This window comes from Mytilus edulis, chromosome 5, assembly GCF_963676685.1.
Source record: "Mytilus edulis chromosome 5, xbMytEdul2.2, whole genome shotgun sequence".
Classification (NCBI taxonomy): domain Eukaryota; kingdom Metazoa; phylum Mollusca; class Bivalvia; order Mytilida; family Mytilidae; genus Mytilus; species Mytilus edulis.
Window position 1 is genome coordinate 91,076,820 of NC_092348.1, and position 22,804 is coordinate 91,099,623.

Here is a 22,804-nt window from a genome sequence, read left to right on the forward strand (position 1 = left end):
TTTGAAATAACCCAAATAAAGCGACTGCGTTTTTGCATTTGTAATGAAATTGTTTGAATGGAATTGACGACAGATCTAGACCTCATCCACCCAAAAAAATGCAATATCTATAATATTCCGTTAGAATACTGCTCGATAAATTGAAAGTGAAAAATGATTTAAACGATAATTGCACAAGTTAGTGAATCTAATGTTGAGTTCTTCATACAGATACCTGTTTGCTTCCTCATATTCAGGATTGGAACCTGTAAAAGATATACATGTATTAACCTTTATAAATAAAATTGAGAATGTTTGATAAATAAAATTAAGAACGGAAATGTGGATTATCTCAAAGAGACAACCACCCGATCAAAAAGCTAAAAACAGCCGAAGGCCACCAATGTATGGATTGATATCATTTCAATTTAAGTTTTACTGATTTTTTTTCTGAACAGTTATTCGTTAGGCAATGCTGTTTATATGAACATGTATCTTTAATGAACTAATATAAACGGTTTGAAAACCAGAACTTACCGGTAATGCGAAAATCCTAATATTAGTGCGAAATTAAACATGACTTGTTTTCCAAATCAATTTACTCGTCAATGCTTTCGTCAACTCTAATATTTCCAAGTATCCTTAAACATTGCTCTATGTTAATTTATTCTTAAACGAACAAACAATTTGGACAATTTAAGCATTCATTCAGAAAGGCGGTTAATGTTACAATTACTTTCGTGCCTTTGTTCATAAACTTTTGTTTGCCTCTTTAGTTAGCGGTTCAAATGAAGCAGAATTGTTTGATTTAATCGAACAATTTTTTGTGATCAGTCTTCCCAGAGTGTGAAATAAAAATTGTTACACCAAAAAATGACAGATAATTTAGGTCACTTAAACATCTAAATAAATAATAAAACCAGCTTTAAATTGTTGTTTATATATATTCTTCATACTATTGAGAGAAAACAAATCCGGGTTACAAACTAAAACCAAGGGAAACACATTAACTATTAGAGGAAAACAACAAAAACAAGAATGTGTCCATAGTACACGGATGCCCCACTCGCAATATCATTTTCTGTGTTTAGTGGACCGTGGAATTTGGTTAAAAACTCTAATTTGGTATTTAAATTAAAAAGATCATATCACAGGGAACATTTATACTAAGTTTCAAGTTGATTGGACTTCAACTTCATCAAAAACTACCTTGACCAAAAATTTTAACCTGAAATTTGCACTATCATTTTCTATGTTCAGTGACCCGTGAAATTGGGGTCAAAACACTAATTTGGCATGAAAATTAGAAAGATCATAACATAGGGCACATGTGTACTGAGTTTCAAGTTGATTGGACTTCAACTTGATCCAAAACTACCTTGACCAAAAACTTTAACCTGAAGCGGGACTATCGGACGGAAGAACGAACGAACGGACGCATAGACCAGAAAACATAAGGCCCCTCTACTATCGTAGGTGGGGGCATCAATAAAGGATTAAAATATTGGCTCTACGTCAATGACACACTAGATAAAAGTCTCCACAGTAATAAATATTAAGCATATAATAGCACAGTTTCTAGAAAAATTGTAAAGAACAGGTACAAATGTATGGTATTATTTTGTTCGCACCTGATGTAGAAAAAAATTAAATATTTCAATTCATTCAAAAAATTATGTACGTTCAAGAATAAAAGAAATCATAAAACAAGGCATGCCAGCACAAAATACTAGACCAATAACAATCATCATATGAAACAGACATGTTAATTTATACTTAAACGAACAAACAATTTGGACAATTTAAGCATTCATTCAGAAAGGCGGTTAATGTTACATTTACTTTCGTGCCTTTGTTCATAAATTTTTGTTTGCCTCTTTAGTTAGCGGTTCAAATGAAGCAGAATTGTTTGATTTAATCGAACAATTTTTTGTGATCAGTCTTCCCAGAGTGTGAAATAAAAATTGTTACACCAAAAAATGACAGATAATTTAGGTCACTTAAACATCTAAATAAATAATAAAACCAGCTTTAAATTGTTGTTTATATATATTCTTCATACTATTGTCAACTGCACACACAATAACACTAAACATTAAGCTTTCAGTTGAATAGCAACTTGAAAACCATCAAAACAGACAGATGATTTATACATTTTACGTTCGTACGTTTAAAAAGTAAAATCACAAAAATACTGAACTCAGAGGAAAATTGATAACGGAAAGTTCCTAATCAAATGACAAGATCAAATGATAAAACACATTAAACGAATGGACAACAACTGTCATATTCCGGACTTGGTACAGGCATTGTCAAATGTAGATAATGGTGGATTGAACCTGGTTTTGTAGCGCTAAACCTCTCACTTGTATGACAGTCGCATCAAATTCTATTTTATTTATAACGATGTGTGAACAAAACAGACAAGACGATGATAACGATCAGAATAACGATTACAAGCATGTACTTCAAAACTACAATTGTTTTACCGATTTTTAAAAAAGATCAACATGTCAAATATCCTTGTTGAGAACTTGTATGTTTTTATGTCCTCACTTTGAGGCGCATTGGGAGTGATCACTTATACACCTTATACAATAAGGGCAAGTTGGAATCTTGATTAATATTTTGCAATCTTGTTTTAATGTATAGTTGTTTCCACATATATATAGGCAATAAGTTTCGGAAATAAAATGAAAATAAAAATTCCTTTGTGATGTGGCTTCTAAATGTACAGGATCGTTATTATCACACACCATATTCTCAAGCCATTCTGTTCATTACACGCATGTACTTCAAAACTACACCAAAGGTTCAAGCGGGACAGATTCTCAGTTCAGCCGGGACATAATTCTAAGTAGCGATTTACACAAACATTTTTCCACTTGGTTTCATAAGAACACGAGCATGAAAGTAAGTTCTCACGTACCTGTTTTAATTGTTTGGAGTTCATCGTAAGTGTGTTGGTCAATAGTTGTCTTTTGTCGACTAAAACACAATAAATGATTAACGAAACTGTTAACCAAATCTACAACTAATTCTGTTTAAATCTCTAATAAGTTGAGTAAAACTGAATTATAGATCAACTAAAGCAAGTGCAATGGTTCAAATCCTGTAAGTGAAAATATTTGTGAAAATGAAGTCTTTAGAATCAATATATTTGGTTCCATTTAGTCTTGTACCTTCAGAATGGAGAGTTTTACAAGAAATGTAAGCATTTTTTGAGTACCACATTTTTATTGCAATCTAAAATATACGCATGTATACATTCTCTCATTGTCATTTAATGGTATTCAATTTGACAATTTGAATGCAATTCACGGTATATACCTTAGGGTGGATTGCTTCACAGCAAATATAGGCAATACAAGCGTTAAATTACTTATATAATATGGATAATTTATGACATAAAATTAATTAATATTTATAAAACATTTATATATAGATTATGAGTGTTTCTCTTTTATTCTTGGAACTGGCGTTTGAACTTTGAATATCTGTGTTAAACGACAAGAATATAAATGTACTACATGCTTAAAATGAATAAATCATAAACCTTAAATAAAGCCAACGTAGTATACCGCTGTTTGAAAGTCATAAACCGATTGAGAGAAAACAAATCCGGGTTACAAACTAAAACCAAGGGAAACACATTAACTATTAGAGAAAATAACAAAAAACAAGAATGTGTCCATAGTACACGGATGCCCCACTCGCAATATCATTTTCTGTGTTTAGTGGACCGTGGAATTTGGTTAAAAACTCTAATTTGGTATTTAAATTAGAAAGATCATATCACAGGGAACATGTATACTAAGTTTCAAGTTGATTGGACTTCAACTTCATCAAAAACTACCTTGACCAAAAACTTTAACCTGAAATTTGCACTATCATTTTCTATGTTCAGTGAACTGTGAAATTGGGGTCAAAACACTAATTTGGCATTAAAATTAGAAAGATCATATCACAGGGCACATGTGTACTGAGTTTCAAGTTGATTGGACTTCAACTTCATCCAAAACTACCTTGACCAAAAACTTTAACCTGAAGCGGGACGAACGGACGGAAGGACAGACGGACGGAAAAACAGACGGAAGAACGAACGAATGGATGCACAGACCAGAAAACATAAGGCCCCTCTACTATCGTAGGTGGGGGCATAAAAAAAGGATTAAAATATTGGCTCTACGTCAATGAGACACTAGATAAAAGTCTCCACAGTAATAAATATTAAGCATATAATAGCACAGTTTCTAGAAAAATTGTAAAGAACAGGTATGGTATTATTATTTTGTTCGCACCTGATGTAGAAAAAAATTAAACATTTCAATCCATTCAAAAAATTATATACGTTCAAGAATAAAAGAAATCATAAAACAAGGCATGCCAGCACAAAACACTAGACCAATAACAATCATTATATGAAACAGACATATAAACAACCACTCAAAAAAAAATAAACAACAAACAACATTGTTTTAAGACAACACAATAAGTTTTCGTATGATGAAATTAACGAACTTGGCATTACATCACTTATCAACTAACATTTACGTTTGCTTAAAAAGTACTGTGTCCAAGTAAAAGTGAACGTTTACATGCACACTCTTCTTTGTATCATACAACATGTGGTATAGCCATAAAGATTTCAAACGCATATTTACTTTGCTATTTTTTTATTTTTTTATTAAGTTTGAACTTTTTAGTGTCATACGTAATAAACTTACCTTGTATCCGGATAGGTCGATTGATACAATTGACTGTTTTCTGAATAACAAATAATATAAATAGGAACTTAATGTATTCGTCAGCATCATAGCTTTGATTTACTAACCTTATTTTAGGGAGAGAAATAATTAACTGGTAAAAGATTTGATTAAGTTATATAAGATAAAAATCTGAAGGAATCAGCAAACGAATCAGCCGCATCTCATTTGAGGCGACCTGGCAATATGAATTTTACACTATTGCACTTTTGTCCCTGAGAACATGTCAGAATAAACTTATCATAGATATTCTGTCATTATCTTCATTTTTTCTTTACATGAAAGAGGCAGCATTCGAGTGGACTTTTTTTTTTCTGAATTATTCCCTTCTTATTATCAAAATATGGTCCTAAAGGAATGATGGATCGTACAACCACCTTTATTCAAATGCATAATCAGACAAAAGATAACAAGATAAATTTATTTTCATGAAATGGAGATCAATATTAAATACCTTCTTTATTGCATGGCCTCTTTCTCAGAAATAAAACCACAAGAACAGCAATTATTAAAATCAGTATCGATGATCCAATACTCGCACCAACACTTATGGCAACAGTATTGTTCGATTGACTTAAACCTACAAAAATGAGTCTATTGTTATTGCTTTTAACTTCATATACTTCCAACAAATGCAAGCAGCGTTTAATCATTCTTTGATGAGTTTAGTTCTGAAAAGCAAATCTGACAGTTTACAACAGAGGAGATGCAAATAATAAAGTATTTAAAACTGGAGTGTTTTTTCCGTATGTAAAAATTATCAGGGTTCAAACTCTCTCAGGAAAATTAAACATAATACAAATTCGAGAATTCTTTATATTTCAAATTGGTCATATTACGTCCTCATATATAAGTAATTATACATCCTGTTTATCTATTCACGATGAAGGTAAAAACAGAAAAGGTCTTCGGTCGCGCAAACATTTTTTATAATAAAACGTTCATTTTCTGAATTACACTTAAATAGTATTTCAGTATTGTTTAAAAAGTAAATCGTGACATTTTTTTGGCATTTTGGACGCTTTCTACGCTCATCACGTTCTCACTACGACCATACCACGAGTTATCCGATTGCAACACGATCCTACCACGCTTCTACTGCGATGATAGCACGTTCTTACCACGATTATACTCCGTTCATACCGCGATCTTACTATGTACTCAGCAATAACGTTAACACCGTGTTCCATATCTATACAGTTCCATTCCTTCTATTTCTGATTAATACGTAGATTTCTCGGAAACAATACAGTCATGCCACCAAAATCTACTAGAACACGTGGGCGTGGTGGTAGGGGTTGATGTAGAGGCAGAGGGAGCTCTGATAGTAACGAATACTGATCAAGCAGAGATGTCGGACCGACCAATCCAACCTAAATTGCACCCTATTGCTGGTTCATATAGCTCAAATGACTAAATTTTAGTGTACGATATCAGAGATGACACAAATATGTCATAGATAAAGGAAGATGTGGTATGAGTGCCAATGAGACAACTCTCGAGCTCCATCCAAGTAACAATTTATAAAAGTAAACAATTATAGGTCAAGGTACGGCCTTCAACACGGAGCCTTGGCTCACACCGAACAGCAAGTTATGAAGGGCCCCCAAAATTACTAATGTAAAACCATTCAAACGGGAAAACAAATGGTCTATATATATATATAGCTAATCTATATAAAAACGAGAAGCATGGTTGAGTCGTTAGAGAAAATGGACAAGAAGTCCTAATTACATACTGACAAACAAAACCTGGAGAGATTTAATATATTTTATGTGAAAATGACAATGAGAATGATGGTCGTAGTATGAACGTAGTCAGGTCGTAAGAAGAGCGTGATGAGGACGGCAAGGGCGTGCTAGAATCGTACTATGGTCATGAACAGCGTGGTATAGTCGTAGTGGAAGCGTAGTTGGGTCGCGGTGAGAACGTGATGGTCGAAGTGAGGTCGTGATAACGTCGCTGTGAGATCGTAGCGCAGTCTCTCCGAATAGAATCACGTTTTCGCTACGCTCTCGCTGCGATGGTACAGCGACCTTTGCGATCTTACTACGATCTTAGTGCGCTCTCACTACGCTTCTACTACGACCTGAATTCGCCACGACCGCACCACGATTGTTTTGAACATGTTCAAAGTTGGCCACACTCATCACGATCTTGAAGACCTCACCACGACCGTGATACGACCTTACTGCGATCTACACGATCGTACTACGATCATCAACATTTGCATTTTTTTCACAGATCGTAGTGCGATCGTGGCCTAGTGGGACTGTGGTATATTCAAAGGTTTTAATGTGATAATGTACTAAAGATTTGTCATTAGCGTATTTTTGAAAATTTAGAGGCCAATATGGTCATCTATATTTACAGGTCTTACAAAAAAGAGTAATTGACGTACTTGATCGTGTAATACAATTAAGGTTTCCTGATTTGACAACTCCCCGTTTATTTGTAGCTTCTACATATATGATGTACGATGTGCTTGGTTCCAAAGACTTAATTATATACTGTATAGTCTGTCCTAGGCCAGAATCCATGATATCAGGTGAATATTTTGTATTTTGATTCCTTATATTCAGCCAAGCCACTCTGAATTTCTGTTGAGAGCCTCCATTGAATCCTGACCTCCATAACACAATCATTGATGTAATCTCACAGGCCACTAATATATCTGTTGGTTGATCTGGAGGATCTTAAATATAAATCGATAACATTCATAATAATGAATATATACTTGTTGGTCAATAGATAATCATTATTTATTTGAATGATTTGCCAATATAAATTTTAAGTATATGCAACATAAGTTCAATATATGCTTTTAGGGGCCAACTGAAGGACACTTCCGGGTGCAGGAGTTTCTCGCTATATTGAAGACCAATTGGTGGCCTTCGGCTGTTGTCTGCTTTATGGTCGGGTTGTTGTCTCTATGACACGTTCCCCATTTCCATTCTCAATTTTATCTTGTATATGATTTTCTTTACTAAACGTAGATCTTGAACAGAGTAAGATTTAAAGCTAATGTGAAATTCGAGAACCTTTATTTTTTTTCAGTAATTTGTTTCTTTTGTTGACACATATCTCGCATCTTTTTTCATTCATATTGACGTCATATCACAATATTTCATAATTTGTCTTTCAATCAATTTTCTGGGCGTCACAGATGAATTTGGTCCATTGTTTGACTAGAATGTTGGGACCTTATAAATTTGCCAAAGCATTCAATACGTTCAAATCGTAGTTAATAAAGAATCGTACAGGAATTATTGAGTGAATGCCTAAACTGTAATGTTGTATTTATGAAATGTTTTATTTTCTATATATATACTCTTTTACTATGCAATAATTTAACTATGCCTTGTTTCAGAAATATATTAAAAGTAAGTGCATGTCACAAATTAGGAACATCATGAGGTTGCAGTTTATCTTATATCTTTATCTTACATAATCTTTTAGAACCTGTTTCATTCAATTCGAGTATTTAAGAGGCTTACATGTAGAAAAGACCCGTGATTACTGTTGAACATTTTGAAGTTCTGTATTTATTTCTGTGCGAGTGACTGTCTGCTCTTTGTTCGAAGTACAATTTGGCGTAAACCCTACATATCCTTAGATTCCTATGTTAATTAGTGATTGACCTTCAGCATGAATAAAATAAAGATTCTAAATTGCTCATTAAGCGTACTTACCTTGTGGTATCACTTCAAATGACTTTATATACTGAAGACCTATGTTATTAGAGGCGTTCATTGTATAGGAGCCATAATCTGATTTTGAAATTTTTCTTATGCTTAGAGTTGAACTATGTTCAGAAATACTAAACGAATTGTTTACTTTCACTAGCGAAATTATTCCTGTTTCAGAATTTCTCGTTGTCCAAGTTATCATTGGTATTGGGTAGGCTATGAGATAAACTGTAATATTCAATTCATCGTTTTCCATAATTGAAACAATATCCGGTGCTTCTTTACGTCTTTGGTCCATGCGTGCACTGCCTGTAATTTTATACTTTCTATATAGAAACAAAGCTTTGTAACATGTTTGGATATCTTTTGTTTTAAATACTCTGTATTCAACGTATAATTTAAACAATGATGATGATTTAACATTTAACAACGCCTTTTTGATTTCTTCGACCATAAAGGAATATCAATTAAACCAAGCCGGTTACCTATCCTCTTTTCCTGATTGTGAAATCTATATAAACGATCTTTATTCGCAATATCAAGGAAAAGAAAAATGTATCTCGTGGATCAGATTTTGCTTATGTTTTATGAATATATGGATCAAATCCCATTCGGCTGTCTGATTTATGTTGCTCAGCCGCCAGTAATAGTGCAGTGTCCTTTGTATATGTTTATTGTCTTTTGTTAATGATGAACAATGTTTTTTTTACCGATTTTTTTCGATTGCTTCCTGGGTCTGTTATCCTCGTTTCAAAAGTATATGCAACATTTCGACGGATGATAATTGTGTAATTGTGATCCTCATATATAAGAATACTTACACTTTAAAAATTATACCTGCTTAGACAATAACCAATTGTAGTATTTTTAAAATTGAGAATAGAAATGGGGAATGTGCCAAAGAGACAACAACCCGACCATGAAAAAAAACAACAGCAGAAGGTCACCAACAGGTCTTCAATGTAGCGAGAAATTCCCGCACCCGAAGGCGTCCTTCAACTGGCCCTTTTTGTATGTTTCATTATATTTTATTCAGATTAATCTTTTACATGTACCACATACATCGCTGATCGACATTTCGACGGATGATAATTGTGTAATTGTGATCCTCATATATAAGAATACTTACACTTTAAAAATTATACCTGCTTAGACAATAACCAATTGTAGTATTTTTAAAATTGAGAATAGAAATGGGGAATGTGCCAAAGAGACAACAACCCGACCATGAAAAAAAACAACAGCAGAAGGTCACCAACAGGTCTTCAATGTAGCGAGAAATTCCCGCACCCGAAGGCGTCCTTCAACTGGCCCTTTTTGTATGTTTCATTATATTTTATTCAGATTAATCTTTTACATGTACCACATACATCGCTGATCGGCATTTATAACCTATAGAATAGGTTTGATTATCAGAGTTGTGTTTATATTGGAAAATTATATACTAGTTGATGTGTATAATTTTGTAGTTAAGAGCAGACAATAGAATTATAACTTCGGTTCTTACAGTATAAAAAATATATCGTTATCTCGATAAAACGAAATTGTTTTATCGAGATCAAAGAATTATTATGTCGTTAACTCGATCTATTATATCGAGATCTCGGATAATTATATCATTATCACGATTTATTATATCTTTATCTCGATAAAACGAAACTGTTATATCGAGATCTCGATAAAAATATATCGTTATCTCGATGAAACGAAACTGTATTTTTGAATTCGTCGTATTGATGTTATCTAACAAATATTCAAATTAATATCAGAAAAAAAATCAAAGCACTCTTTAAATTTTTCAACTTAATTTATTCATTTATTTAGTTTCGGAGAATACATTAGTGAACGTTACCTTTGCTGTTCTTCATCCCATATTTATAACATGTTCTCTGTGCAGCAATGACCATTAGAGGGGTTACGGAGGACAGTAATGCCAAAATACGCGTGAAAAATAAGAAATAGCCAATTTTGAATAACGGAATGGATATTTTGAATATTGTAATAGACTCAGTGTTGCGGCCCTTCAGCCCCTAATTCCAAAAATATATTATACCCCATTCGAAAGCTTATTAATATACCATTTTATTCCTCTTACTATAAGCTTTCAAGTAGTGTATAAAGGGGCCGAAGGGTCTGTGTTACTCCTCTAATACAGGCGTTGCGGAATATATTTCGAATAAGGTATAAGTATAAAAAAGAAGATGTGGTATGATTGCCAAGGAGACAACTCTCCACAAAAGACCAAAATAACACAGAAATTAACAACTTTAGGTCACCGTACGGCCTTCAACAATGAGCAAAGCCCACACCGCATAGTCAGCTATAAAAGGCCCTGAAATGACAATGGAAAACAATTCAAACGAGAAAACTAACGGCCTAATTTATGTAAAACAATTGAACGAAAAACAAATATGTAACACATAAACAAACGGCAACCACTGAATTACAGGCTCCTGACTTAATAGGACAGGCACATACATACAGAATGTGGCGGGGTTAAACATGTATAACTCAGTGGTATAACAGTAAATCAAAAGAACGAACTATAAAAATCAGTTGAAAAAGGCGTAACTCCTCAGATAGACAAAAATACAAGTGGACGTGGACGGGTAAGTATGTTTGTAATTAGTGGCTGAAGGGTCGCAGCAGTCCATTCCATTTTTCAAAAGATCTATTCCATTATTCAAAATAAGCTATTTCTTAATGTTCACGCGTATTTCGACATGTAGGTTCTCTGTTAATCCTCTAATATGCGTTGCGGAACATATTGACTATATGTCTTTTGTTCTCTATAAGTAAACTTTCGATTGAGGCATAAGGTATGTATGTAATAAGGGGTTAAAGGGTCGCAGCAGTCCATTCCATTATTTAAAATAGACTATTTTTTTATTTTCACGCGTATTTTGGCATTTAGGTCCTCCGTAACCCCTCTAATGGTCAATGCGGCACATATTATTTGAAACCATTTTGTTTCGCTATTAATAAGCTTTCACTTGGTGTATAAAGTTTTTTTTAATTAGGGGCTGACGGGTCGCAGAAGTGCATTCCATTATTCAAAATAAGCTATTTTATAATGTGTACCCGTATTTTTATTTTTAGTCCTTCGTTACTCCTCTAATATGCGTTACGGGACATATTGACTATATACCTTTTGTTTCTCTATTCAAAATATCCATTCCATTATTCAAAATTGGCTATTTTCATAATTTTCACGCGTAATTTGGCATTGAGGTCCTCCGTGACCCCTGTAATGGTCATTGCGACACGGAAATGAAGAACAGCAAAGGTTTTGTGAAAATTAAAAAAAAATAACGTTGAGTATATTAATATTTATATATATGTTTTGGTATTCATTGAAACAAGGAATATCTGTTAAAAGTAGTTGGGGAAATCCACTAGTTTATTCTCGGAAAGTAAATAAATGAATGAATTAAGTTAAAAACTTTAAAGAGTGCTTTTTTTCTTGAAATTAATTTGAATATTTGTTAAATAACATCAAAATGACGAGTTCAGAAATGCAGTTTCGTTTTATCGAGATAACGATATATTTTTATCGAGATATCGAGATATTTTTATCGAGATATCGAGATATTTTTATCGAGGTCTCGATATATTTAACCGAGATAACGATTTAATAATCCGAGATCTTGTTTTAATAAATCGAGATAACGATATAATAATCCGAGATCTCGATATAAGAGTTTCGTTTTATCGAAATAACGATACAATAAATCGAGATAACGATATTATTATCCGAGATCTCGATGTAATAAATCGAGATAACGATATAATAATCTGAGATCTAAATATAACAATTTCGTTTTATCGAGATAACGATATATTTTTTATCGAGATCGGTAAAACGTTAATGTTTTATCGTGATCTCGAATTAAAAAAAAAAAAATTTTTGTGTGTCCCCTTACGGCTTCCGTACTTATGCATTATACTTACACAGAACAAACAAATTAATCTCAGCATATGCAGTTTTTAACATATCACCAATAACGTTACTAGCCTGACATCGGTAAGTTCCAGTTTGTAGACACTCAGTTTTGTGAATTGTAAAGTTGCTTTTGAATACCTTGTCGACTTTATTCAATACAGTGCCAGTTGTAGAATGTATCCAAGTAATGTCAGGTGTCGGTTTACTGTCAACTTCACACTGAAAGGTAACGGATTGATGTTCATCAACATTGTTGCTTTGAAATGACTGCAATCGAAGAATCGTTGGTGCATCTGAAAATGAGAGGGGAATAATAAACCTATCAACACAATTGTAGATAAATGTAGAAAACACAGAAACAGCAATCATCAGATACAGCACCAGTTAACGAATTCCCAATTCCTTAAAAATGTAGAGAAGAAGCCAAAAATACCAAAAGATACTTAGACGACCTTCAAACTCATAAGTCGAAAAAAACACTGGCAACGTCATTGCTAAAACAGAAAAAAAACAATAAGACAAAAAAAAGTACACATAACACAGCACAGAAAAATAAAGACAAGGCAAGACGAACCCAACATAACTGGTCCGGAAAGGTTTGCAGATTCTGCTGCACATGTGGCACCCTTCGTGTTGCTTATGTTAGTACAAACCAGCTATAAGTCTAATCCAGTAGGTCATAATATTATTGAAACAGGGATGGGCTTGTAGTAACGACATAAGGAACATATCCACTATCATCTGTGAAACGGATATTCCGTTACGGTCAACCAACTCGTGATGGCGTCCGTAAATTTACGAAGGAATGATTTCATGCAGATCGGTAGTCTGATTGCTCTTTGTGTTTTACCTGTTGAACAAACAATACAGTGTCTTTATAACCTAAGATTTCAAGTAGTAAAGTTGCTGTAAATTCTGTGCCACGGAATACTACTGATATAATCAAATAACAATTCCCAAATCTCGTGAATTATCATCGCATTTTATTTTATCATGAACAATATGGTATACTACTCACAGTTAACAACAATATTGATAGAATTCGATGTTTGGCTACCATAGTCGTTTTTAGCCTGACACATATACAGTCCAGTTTGATTTCTATTGACTGAGTTTAATTCAAGACTGAAATGATGTTCTCTAAAACCATTTGGCCCAGTCCATGTGTAATTACAGTCTGGTCTGCATTTCGCTGCACAAAGGATTAATATGTTTATACCATTGTCTTCAGTTACAATATATAAATTGCCAGCCGGACTCAAATTGATACTTTTTGGTCCAACTGAAAAGAAGAAAACAAATGTTTGCCTACCATCAATTTTCTTTTGAATTTGTCTTTAGATGAATTCGGCTACTCTTATTTTATATTGTCAATGGAGTACAAAATGCTTATTATCTGTATAGTCGTGAACTGTACACTCAAACATGAATCACAGTCAGTGATGGAAAGGTTTGCAGACTATATGAATCTATGTAAAATTGTATTGATGAATTGAAATACAGGTAAAACGTAAATTATAGCGAAAATAGACGGAGAAAATAAGTATCACATATACATGTAAGCATGTGTTTCATAAGGTGGTTTAATGCCAAAAAGAAACACTTCTGGTATAAGAAGACACGAATCTATACTCTAATATGACTTGCTTTATACGCTGAAGTAGCAAACCCATGCTCAAAATATTAAAAAAATCAAAATAGAGAGGTTCATGAAAGAGCTTCACAAAGGTCTATAGTCCTAGAAATCGGATATAAAATTTACTGTAATAGTCCTAATCAGAATCGAAATAATTGATACAAGCTAACATGTTTAACCCCGCCACATTATTTATGTCCCAAGTCAGGAGCCTGTAATTCAGTGGTTGTCGTTTGTTTATGTGTTACATATTTCGTTTGTTTTTTGTTGTTGTTTTTTTTACATAAATAAGGCCGTTAGTTTTCTCGTTTGAAATGTTTTACATTGTCTTATCGGGGCCTTTTATAGCTGACTATGCGGTATGGGCTTTGCTCATTGTTGAAAGCCGTACGGTGACCTATAGTTGTTAATGTCTGTGTCATTTTGGTCTTTTGTGGATAGTTGTCTCATTGCCAATCATACCACATCTTCTTTATTATATTTATAATAGTTTTAACATTGATAGGCATTATATTCCATGCACTTATTTTCCTTGGGCAAATCATCTCACTCCAGAAGTCAGGTAAGGAATTGGGTCATATTTACCATAGGATTTGGAATCTGCCATAGACTTGAACCCACCATGGATGAGAGTCCTTCGTATATATTATTATGTAGGGTGTCTCAAGACTTTAAACATTGTATTGAATATATTATTATTTATTTCATCTGGTTATGCTAGCTCTGTAAAAGACTACAAGAATGCTACAAGATTAGATACTTACAGAGTATATAGATGGATTGCACTGTGGATTGGACTGAATATTCTCCTTCAATACTAACAGCTTCACAGTAAATCTTTTTGTTGATATCTTCCTCTTTTCCCGTATATATCAGTTTACTAGATGATATAAACTTACCACTATTCATAAGTGGCGGTTGTGGTATAGCTTGACTGGTTATATTCTGTCCATCAAAGTACCACTGTATCAAGGCAATAAGATCACTGAAATCTGTAGTACATGTGAATGTTTCGTTCACTCCGTCTTCAACACTAATAACGTTATTATAATTAGCTGGCGTAAATGTCACATTTGTAACTGGTTCTGAAATATAAATGTAAATAGGAGTATATTGTAAGTAGATATCAGAAGTTGTGGTATGAATGCTAATAAAGCAACTCTCCATCAAAATCAAAACATTTTTAAAATAATAAACCATTATATGTCAAAGTACGACCTTCAACACCGAGCAATGGCTCAAAACAAACATCAAGCTACAAAGTGCACCATAAATTACTACTGCCAACCATTCGAAAAGGAAAACGATCGAACAGTTTAATCTAAATACAAAATGAGAAACGAGACACATTTATGAAGAACATCAAAATACGACAACCACTGCACAACTGTTCCTAACTAGTTTATGTAAATTTATCTAAACGACAGGATGACCGTAAAAGCATATGTAGTTAAAAAAAGAGTTTTTTGCAAGCTCATTTCCTAAAAGATATTAAAAAAAATTTGTAATGACAGATGTGCATTAATCATTGGAAAAATATGATGACAACAGTTAAATTACTTTCTCTTTTTCAAAGTCCAATTAATAAACTCAGTAAAAATGACATTCCATTCAACATCGAATTGTTAATTTTAATTTGACATGTTCATTTTGTATTGATAACATATTATTTAAACCGGAATTTTGGAAGAATGTTTTATTACTGAACAAGTTGATCAATCAATTGTATATACAAACACTACAGGTATATGAATTTTTAAAACTCGTATATTCGGTCTGGAGCTGGTATGTCAGTAACTGCTTGTAGTTATTTGTAAATTTATGTAGACCAATTTCATTTTGTTTAGTCTCTTCTATGACCTATTCTGGCTTCTTTTAAAATGAGAATGATTTTTCCTGCTGATTGATGTGTGTTTATTTATTACATATTGGCTAAAGGTAAGGGAGAGGGTTGAGAAATGTAAAAACATATTTAACCTCGCTGACTTTTTTTCCTCGAATGCATATTCTTTCTGCATGTACACAATGATGAAAAAAATATTCATATACATGTAAAATTCTATTTCACATTTTGAGACATTATACAAGGTATCTGTGATATTTGTTTGCATTGAACACCGCTGAATACATATTAATTGTGGGAAATAAGCATCTGGTGAGGTGACAATGGAACCATTTATTGTTTTGCTATCACTGGGTCTATGTCATTGCTGTTGGCATGTTAGACCTTGATAGTATCTTTAGCACCGTAGTAAGTATTATGGTACGAGAATAATCATACATACATACAGTTGAACTGGCGAACTATATTGATACAGTCCCTTGGTTTCTGTTAGATTGTTGTCACGTTGGCAATCAAACATTATGTCCTTCTTAATTTGTGTATTGTTATTTGCCGTTGTACAAAGATTACATCAGTTTTAATGTACGACTATACTCGAACACAGCCAGAGTGTCTAAAGATTTGTGCAACGGTGTTGATAGAAGATATATATGAATCTATAAAACGGATAAGTTTATATAGAGAAGCAAGTCAAATATGTAGGTGCATTAATTGGCTTTCGTCAGTTTCTACATCATGGAAACGATTGACGTTCTCAGATCCCATTGGTTGAAGTAGTATTTACAATGAAAACGAATGGACAACAATTGTCATATTCCTGACTTGGTACAGGCATTCTCAAATATAGAAAATGGTGGATTGAACCTGGTTTTATAGTGTGAATAATTTTACTGGGTACGTCATTTTATTTGGCGGCGTTTTGTCCTAGGTTATGGTTATTCAATGATATTGTTTAACATCTCATCCCTAATTTTATTGATTGTATTTACATTTTGTCACAGACTCATAGAACTCATTCGTTCCGTGTATTTTCAATTGTTTTAGTTAATATTCTTTTGATTGAGTTAAGCCATTTCAATTTATATTTTATAGTGTGTCCTTGTATAGCGTAATATTACACCATTGTTTCAGGTAAGAGTGAATGTTAGTACCTCTTAAAACGATTAAACCTGCTGCATATGTGTGCTCAAGTCCGAAGTAAGGAATCGGATGTTCAGTGGTCGTCATTTGCTGATGTGGTTCATAAGTGTTTTTCGTTTCTTATATATATATATACTAGTATATTAGACTGTTGGTTTTACTGTTTAAATGGTTTTATACTTATATTAGTCTAGTTATTGTAAGGTCCTGTATAGCTTGCTGTTCGGTCAGATCCAAGGCTCCGTGTTTTGACCTATAATGGTCTACTTTGCAAATTGTGACATGGATGGATAGTTGCTAATAGGCACTCATACCACATCTTCTAATATTTATATAAGGTCCAATATTGTTAAAATAACAGTCAAGAATAATTGTCATTGAATTGATAACCGTCATGTTACAAGCATATTATCTATAGTTTTGTCTGGTCTTTTTTTTAGTTCCAGGTTATTTTTATTATCTATCATGTCTATACTTACTTCTGACTGACAAGGTAAGATTATAAATCTGATGTTTTTTCCAAACAGGATGGGATCCAACGCACATGCAGACATCGCCATTATCATCAATGTTGACTTTTAAACGTACACTGGAAATCGAAACACCAGTAATCGGATTTCCTGTAGGAGAAATTGGTGTTGAACCTTTACACTGCCATGATATGGCTGCTAGAGGCTTACCTCCTTGTATTTCACAAGTGATAATTAACATGGTACCCGGATTGACTGGACTTAATGGTGTCTGTACTATTGAAGATGATGATGGTGAATCTGAAAGTAATTCAGTAATGGTTCGTTATTGGTTTGAACAGCGGTATACTGCTGTTGCTTTTATTGATCAAAAACACTTCTCTAAAATAAAAACAAGGTCGTGAAACATTCTAATTAATCTTTTGGCATATCAACATGATTCATTACTGCACAGTTCAGTGCTGTTAAGCTGTGATTCTATCTTTTTTTTTTTTTTACATATATATCATTAAGACTTTTTTTTTGGATGTTTGGATCCTGTGTGCTATTCCACCGCCATATTTTTCATTTCACCATTGATCTTATGTACATAATTTTAATCATGGTACCTATGATGAGTTTTTAGGACAGTGTCTATTTTTTATTGACTCTAATAGTACGTTTCCATTAGGACTTACTTTTGTTTTCATTTGAGACGTAGAATATTTTAAATATCATACAGTTATATTTGTCCGATGTTGTGTAAAGATATGTAGCCATTAAGATCTCAATTTATAGAAACTACCTAAAATTTCACTTTTTTATTAATTGTTATTTCTATTTGTTTACTATATAAATTAATGACTTCATTTATTTCGGATCATGTCAATACATATACAAAATTGGCTAACTAAATAAGTATTCATTCTTACAGTAACATAACATACAGGAATACCAAAGTTCAGGTTCGTTATCACCACTAAAATTAGGAATATCGCGGGTACATTTCCATTTGTACGTTTTGCTGCTAAATAAAAGTCATTAATCAAAATCTCAAAGATAATCATTTGAAAGTCGTCTTGGATGTATTCATCAATGGAATATACAATTGAATAATGTTTTGGACCTTCAACCTCCTCTTTTGGTGGAACCAATAATAATCAATTGTCGCTTATGTGCATATGAGGGAGAACGAATAAATTTGCAGAACACGCATGAGTAACAAAGTATCAACCATTAAGACAGTATAATTTCATCAAATTTTTAAAATCTTTTATGTAGTTCAGTATTTTTGTGATTTTACTTTTTATATAAAGATCGATGTAAAAAACAAAATTGAGCATATTAAATAACATAACTTAATGAACATATTTAAATGTGTATCCTATTGATATCTTACAGTTAACATTCAAAGTGGATCTAACAACCTGATCAGCATCCAAGTGAGAATTTGATTCAATGAAGACCGACCGAGTTTGTAAAAAATGCGAAAGTACTGAAGTACCAATCATTGAGACAATATTTTTGATTGAGTTAAGCCTTCCAATTGATATTTTATCGTGTGTTTTTATATGTTGTGATGTTATACTATTGTCTCAGTGAAAGGGAGAAGGTACAATACCATTAAAACGTTAAATCCCGATGCAAATGTGTACACCTGTCCAAAGTCAGGAATCTGATGTACAGTATTTGTCGTTTGTTTATGTAATTTATACATGTTTCTCGTTTTATTTTTATATAGACCGTTGGTTTTCCCGTTTGAATGGTTTCACACTTGCAATTTTGAGGGGCTTTATAGCTTGTTGTTCGTTGTTAGTCGAGACTCCGTGTTGAAGGCCGTACTTTGACCTATAATGGTTTACTTTTATAAATTGTTATTTGGATGGAACGTTATCTCATTGGCACTCATACCTCATCTTCCTATACCTATAATATAGTTAAAAAATAAAAATGTGTATTCTATTGGTGACTTACAGTAAACATCCAGTGTAGATGTAACGGCTTTTTCGGCATCCAAGAGGGGATGACTTATTACACATGTACATCTTTTACCATCATCGTCTTTGGTTACGACTCGTTCTATTACAGACACTGCAGTTTTGTTGTTACCAATTTGACTGATATTTGTAAATCCTATACACTTCCAGACAATAGAAGCAAGAGGATTTCCTCCGGTAATGTTACATATCAGAGTTATCTTGTTCCCTTCTATAACAGGTCCATTAGGTATCTGTGTGATGGACGGGGGCGATGTTGGAGGATCTAAAACAAAATAAGCTATCATTCAAATACAGAATAGCTAACGTTGATTGATTCTTACAGTAAGAGAAACATGATTCGAAGACAGCAGATACACATTTTTTATGTAGTGAATTTCTATTTTAGTTCCATTTAATTTTGAAATAAATAGAATTTGTTTTCTTTGACGTATTTTATATAAAAAAAAGTATCCACACGCCGACGAGTATTATTTGAGATGACCTTTGTATATTATCCTTATGAAATCAAACCTAAAACAATACTTTTATTTGTGGATGCGATGGTATTTTAAAATTATGACGTTCATTGTCTATTGGTAATAATCTATTTCAAAACCGGCCGCACTTATTCAATCATACACTTCCGGAAAGTAGAGAGGGATTTATATAAGTTGAAATAAATTGTTCCCAATCTACAATAAATAGATATGTTTAAACTCATCATACACTTTTTGAAATATATAAATTTTACATAAAGCAGATGTAAAAATGTATAAAAGATAAAATACTTGATTCATGCACAACATATATTAAAATACAGTAAACAGCAACAAATGAAAAACAAAAGGAGTTCAGGCTCTGACTTCGGACAAACTCATGTAGGATGTGGTTGGGTTAAACACGTCTGTGGCGGCCAACTGTCCCTTGACCTGTTATAGTGTCGTACAGCGCATGTACTCCGAAAAATAAAAAATCAGTTGAAAAACAATGAACTCATATTAAGCTCGACACAAAACATTTGAAACCAGCTAGAAAGAGATTTTAAAGTACACGTAAAATTACTAAACAAATCATTTTTAAAACTACAATACCAATGAGTAAACATCTGCTAGTAAAACATTAAAATATCCTGCTCCACACGAGACACCCGTCATGTTGCTCATGTTATTACAAATCCGGTAAATAGTTAAATTCGGTAGGCCATTTGTTAAAAGGAAAGTGGATTGTAGATACGACATAAGGAACATATCCAATATCATCCGTGAAATGGTTATTCCACAACGGTCAACTTACTCGTGATGGTCAGTAAAATATAGAAAATTAAATGTTGATAATGTAATAGTAATTTTAAATAAGTTATTTTTTGTTACTCGATAACATATAACAAATTACAAATTCAGTGTTAGTACCGATAAAAATATATTCAAAGATAAATTTTAAGTATTAAATATGTTAATATAAATAAACTCATAATAGATACCAGGATTGAAATTTCCTATTTACGCCAGACGCGCGTTTCGTCTACAAAATTTAGGGATGTGAAATCCTGTTTTAAAAATTATGTGCACAAGTGAAATATATGAAAATTTTTTGAAATCGGGTTCATACTGCCTGAAATGAAGCTTTGCTATAAATCCACGATATGAAGGATCACGGAATCATTGTATATGGTTTTACTCTTGTGCAAGACAAATCCTTTGTATGCTAAAATTCTGACAATTTAAAAAAAAATGCATGTTTTAAAACACTAACCAAACATATTTAATTATTTAATTTACATTGTAATATATATTTCAAAGACAAACTATTCATGTAAAAAAAAACTACAATATTGGTATGCATATGAGCATTTGTGGACATTTTTATTCTGTCACATACTCTTCAAAATGTTGGCGGAGAGCGTATTTTGTTACACGCATTATGTGATAAAAGTATTCCTCACATAGACATCACATCATTGTTATCTTCCCCTTTTATCGGGTCATCTCATTTTGATCCCCGAGAAAATAATTAACATTTTGATATACCCCTAATAAAAATAATACAGAGAGTCAAAATAGACCAACGGGATACTCAAACTCATACGTCGAAAAAAAAATGCAATGCCAAAAGAAAAATACAAAAGACCAACAACAGAACACAAAACATAAAATCAAAAACTGAAGAACGAGAAAGACGAACCTAACCTAAAACTAGGGCTATCTAAGATGCTTCTAAATGAAAAACATATCCTGCGCATTGTTCCTATAAAATCTTTTACAAGTATTTTATCAAGTGACACATCATCACACAAAATCGGATTGGTATTTGACTCTTATCTAATCCTTAGATACACCAAATTATCAAACCATCGATGAAGTAAATGTTCTAACACTAAAACATGACCGAATGTGAAAATCTAAGATATACACACGTTTTTCATAACAAAGGATAGACAAGACTGTTACTAGTAAAAACAGCATATGTACAAACAATGAAAAATTAAAAGGCACAAGCAGACACTCTAAATTAAGTGCAACACGAAATCCTTATAAACAAAATAATCATTGCCCTATTCGACCAATCAGTTACCTAAGTGTTGTTTTCTGTGATACGTATGTTATATCTGTTTCTTCATCATTCGGAATTTATTTTACGCACAATTCTCTAAATAAGTCTTGGAAAAAGTCATTGTATATTAAACATGTTATTTAGTATACATTAAGTGTTCTTGGTTATCAGTATGGTTCTCCACTAAGTTCGATTTGTCATGACTTATATATCGTTAGAAGAACTAGATACACCGCCGGTTAAATATCACAACATTGATAACAGGGCAATCTTTTACAGAAGAAATATGGTGGTGAGATCTTTAGAATGAGAAAACTTTCCACAAAGAGACCAAAATGATACACAAATTAACAACTATAGGTCATCGTACGGCCTTCAACAATGAGCAAAGCCAATACCGCATAAGTCAGCTATAAAAGGCCCTGAAATGTCAATGTAACCCAATTCAAACGAGAAAACTAACGGCCTTATTTATATACAAAAATGAACAGAAACAAATATGTAACACATAAACAAACGACAACCACTGACTTGGGACAGGAACATACATACATAATATGGAGGGGTTAAACATGTTAGTCTACCCGACTATATATTTGTCTTCGTAAACGTTTTGTTTTTTTAAGGTATCTGTTATAAAGATATACGATTTGTCTTATCACTTTTTATGCAAAAGCCAACAAGACAGAGGGTGGATTTGTTATTTGCCAATAACATATCCTATTAAGAAGTTGATGAAGGGGTATATGTCGAATTAAATAATTATTCATTCTGACAGTTACATAACATACTGTAGTACCATTAACCAGGTCCGTTATCATCACTAGAAT

The 22,804-nt window shown here is 32.9% G+C and overlaps 1 protein-coding gene across 1 annotated transcript in view; it reads right to left on the reverse strand.

Moving 5' to 3' along the window:
• The window catches only part of LOC139524802 (cell adhesion molecule CEACAM5-like), a 44,782-nt gene that overhangs the window by 3,329 nt on the left and 18,649 nt on the right, over positions 1 to 22,804 (reverse strand). The window contains exons 3-13 of the mRNA XM_071319886.1: positions 19,420 to 19,707; positions 17,476 to 17,766; positions 14,778 to 15,098; positions 13,396 to 13,659; positions 12,386 to 12,670; positions 8,438 to 8,743; positions 7,147 to 7,440; positions 5,200 to 5,325; positions 4,707 to 4,746; positions 2,909 to 2,967; positions 215 to 245 (exon numbers count right to left, since the gene is read on the reverse strand). Of these exons, the coding sequence (XP_071175987.1) occupies positions 215 to 245; positions 2,909 to 2,967; positions 4,707 to 4,746; positions 5,200 to 5,325; positions 7,147 to 7,440; positions 8,438 to 8,743; positions 12,386 to 12,670; positions 13,396 to 13,659; positions 14,778 to 15,098; positions 17,476 to 17,766; positions 19,420 to 19,707 (2,305 nt within the window). The remainder of the gene's footprint in view (positions 1 to 214; positions 246 to 2,908; positions 2,968 to 4,706; positions 4,747 to 5,199; positions 5,326 to 7,146; positions 7,441 to 8,437; positions 8,744 to 12,385; positions 12,671 to 13,395; positions 13,660 to 14,777; positions 15,099 to 17,475; positions 17,767 to 19,419; positions 19,708 to 22,804) is intronic.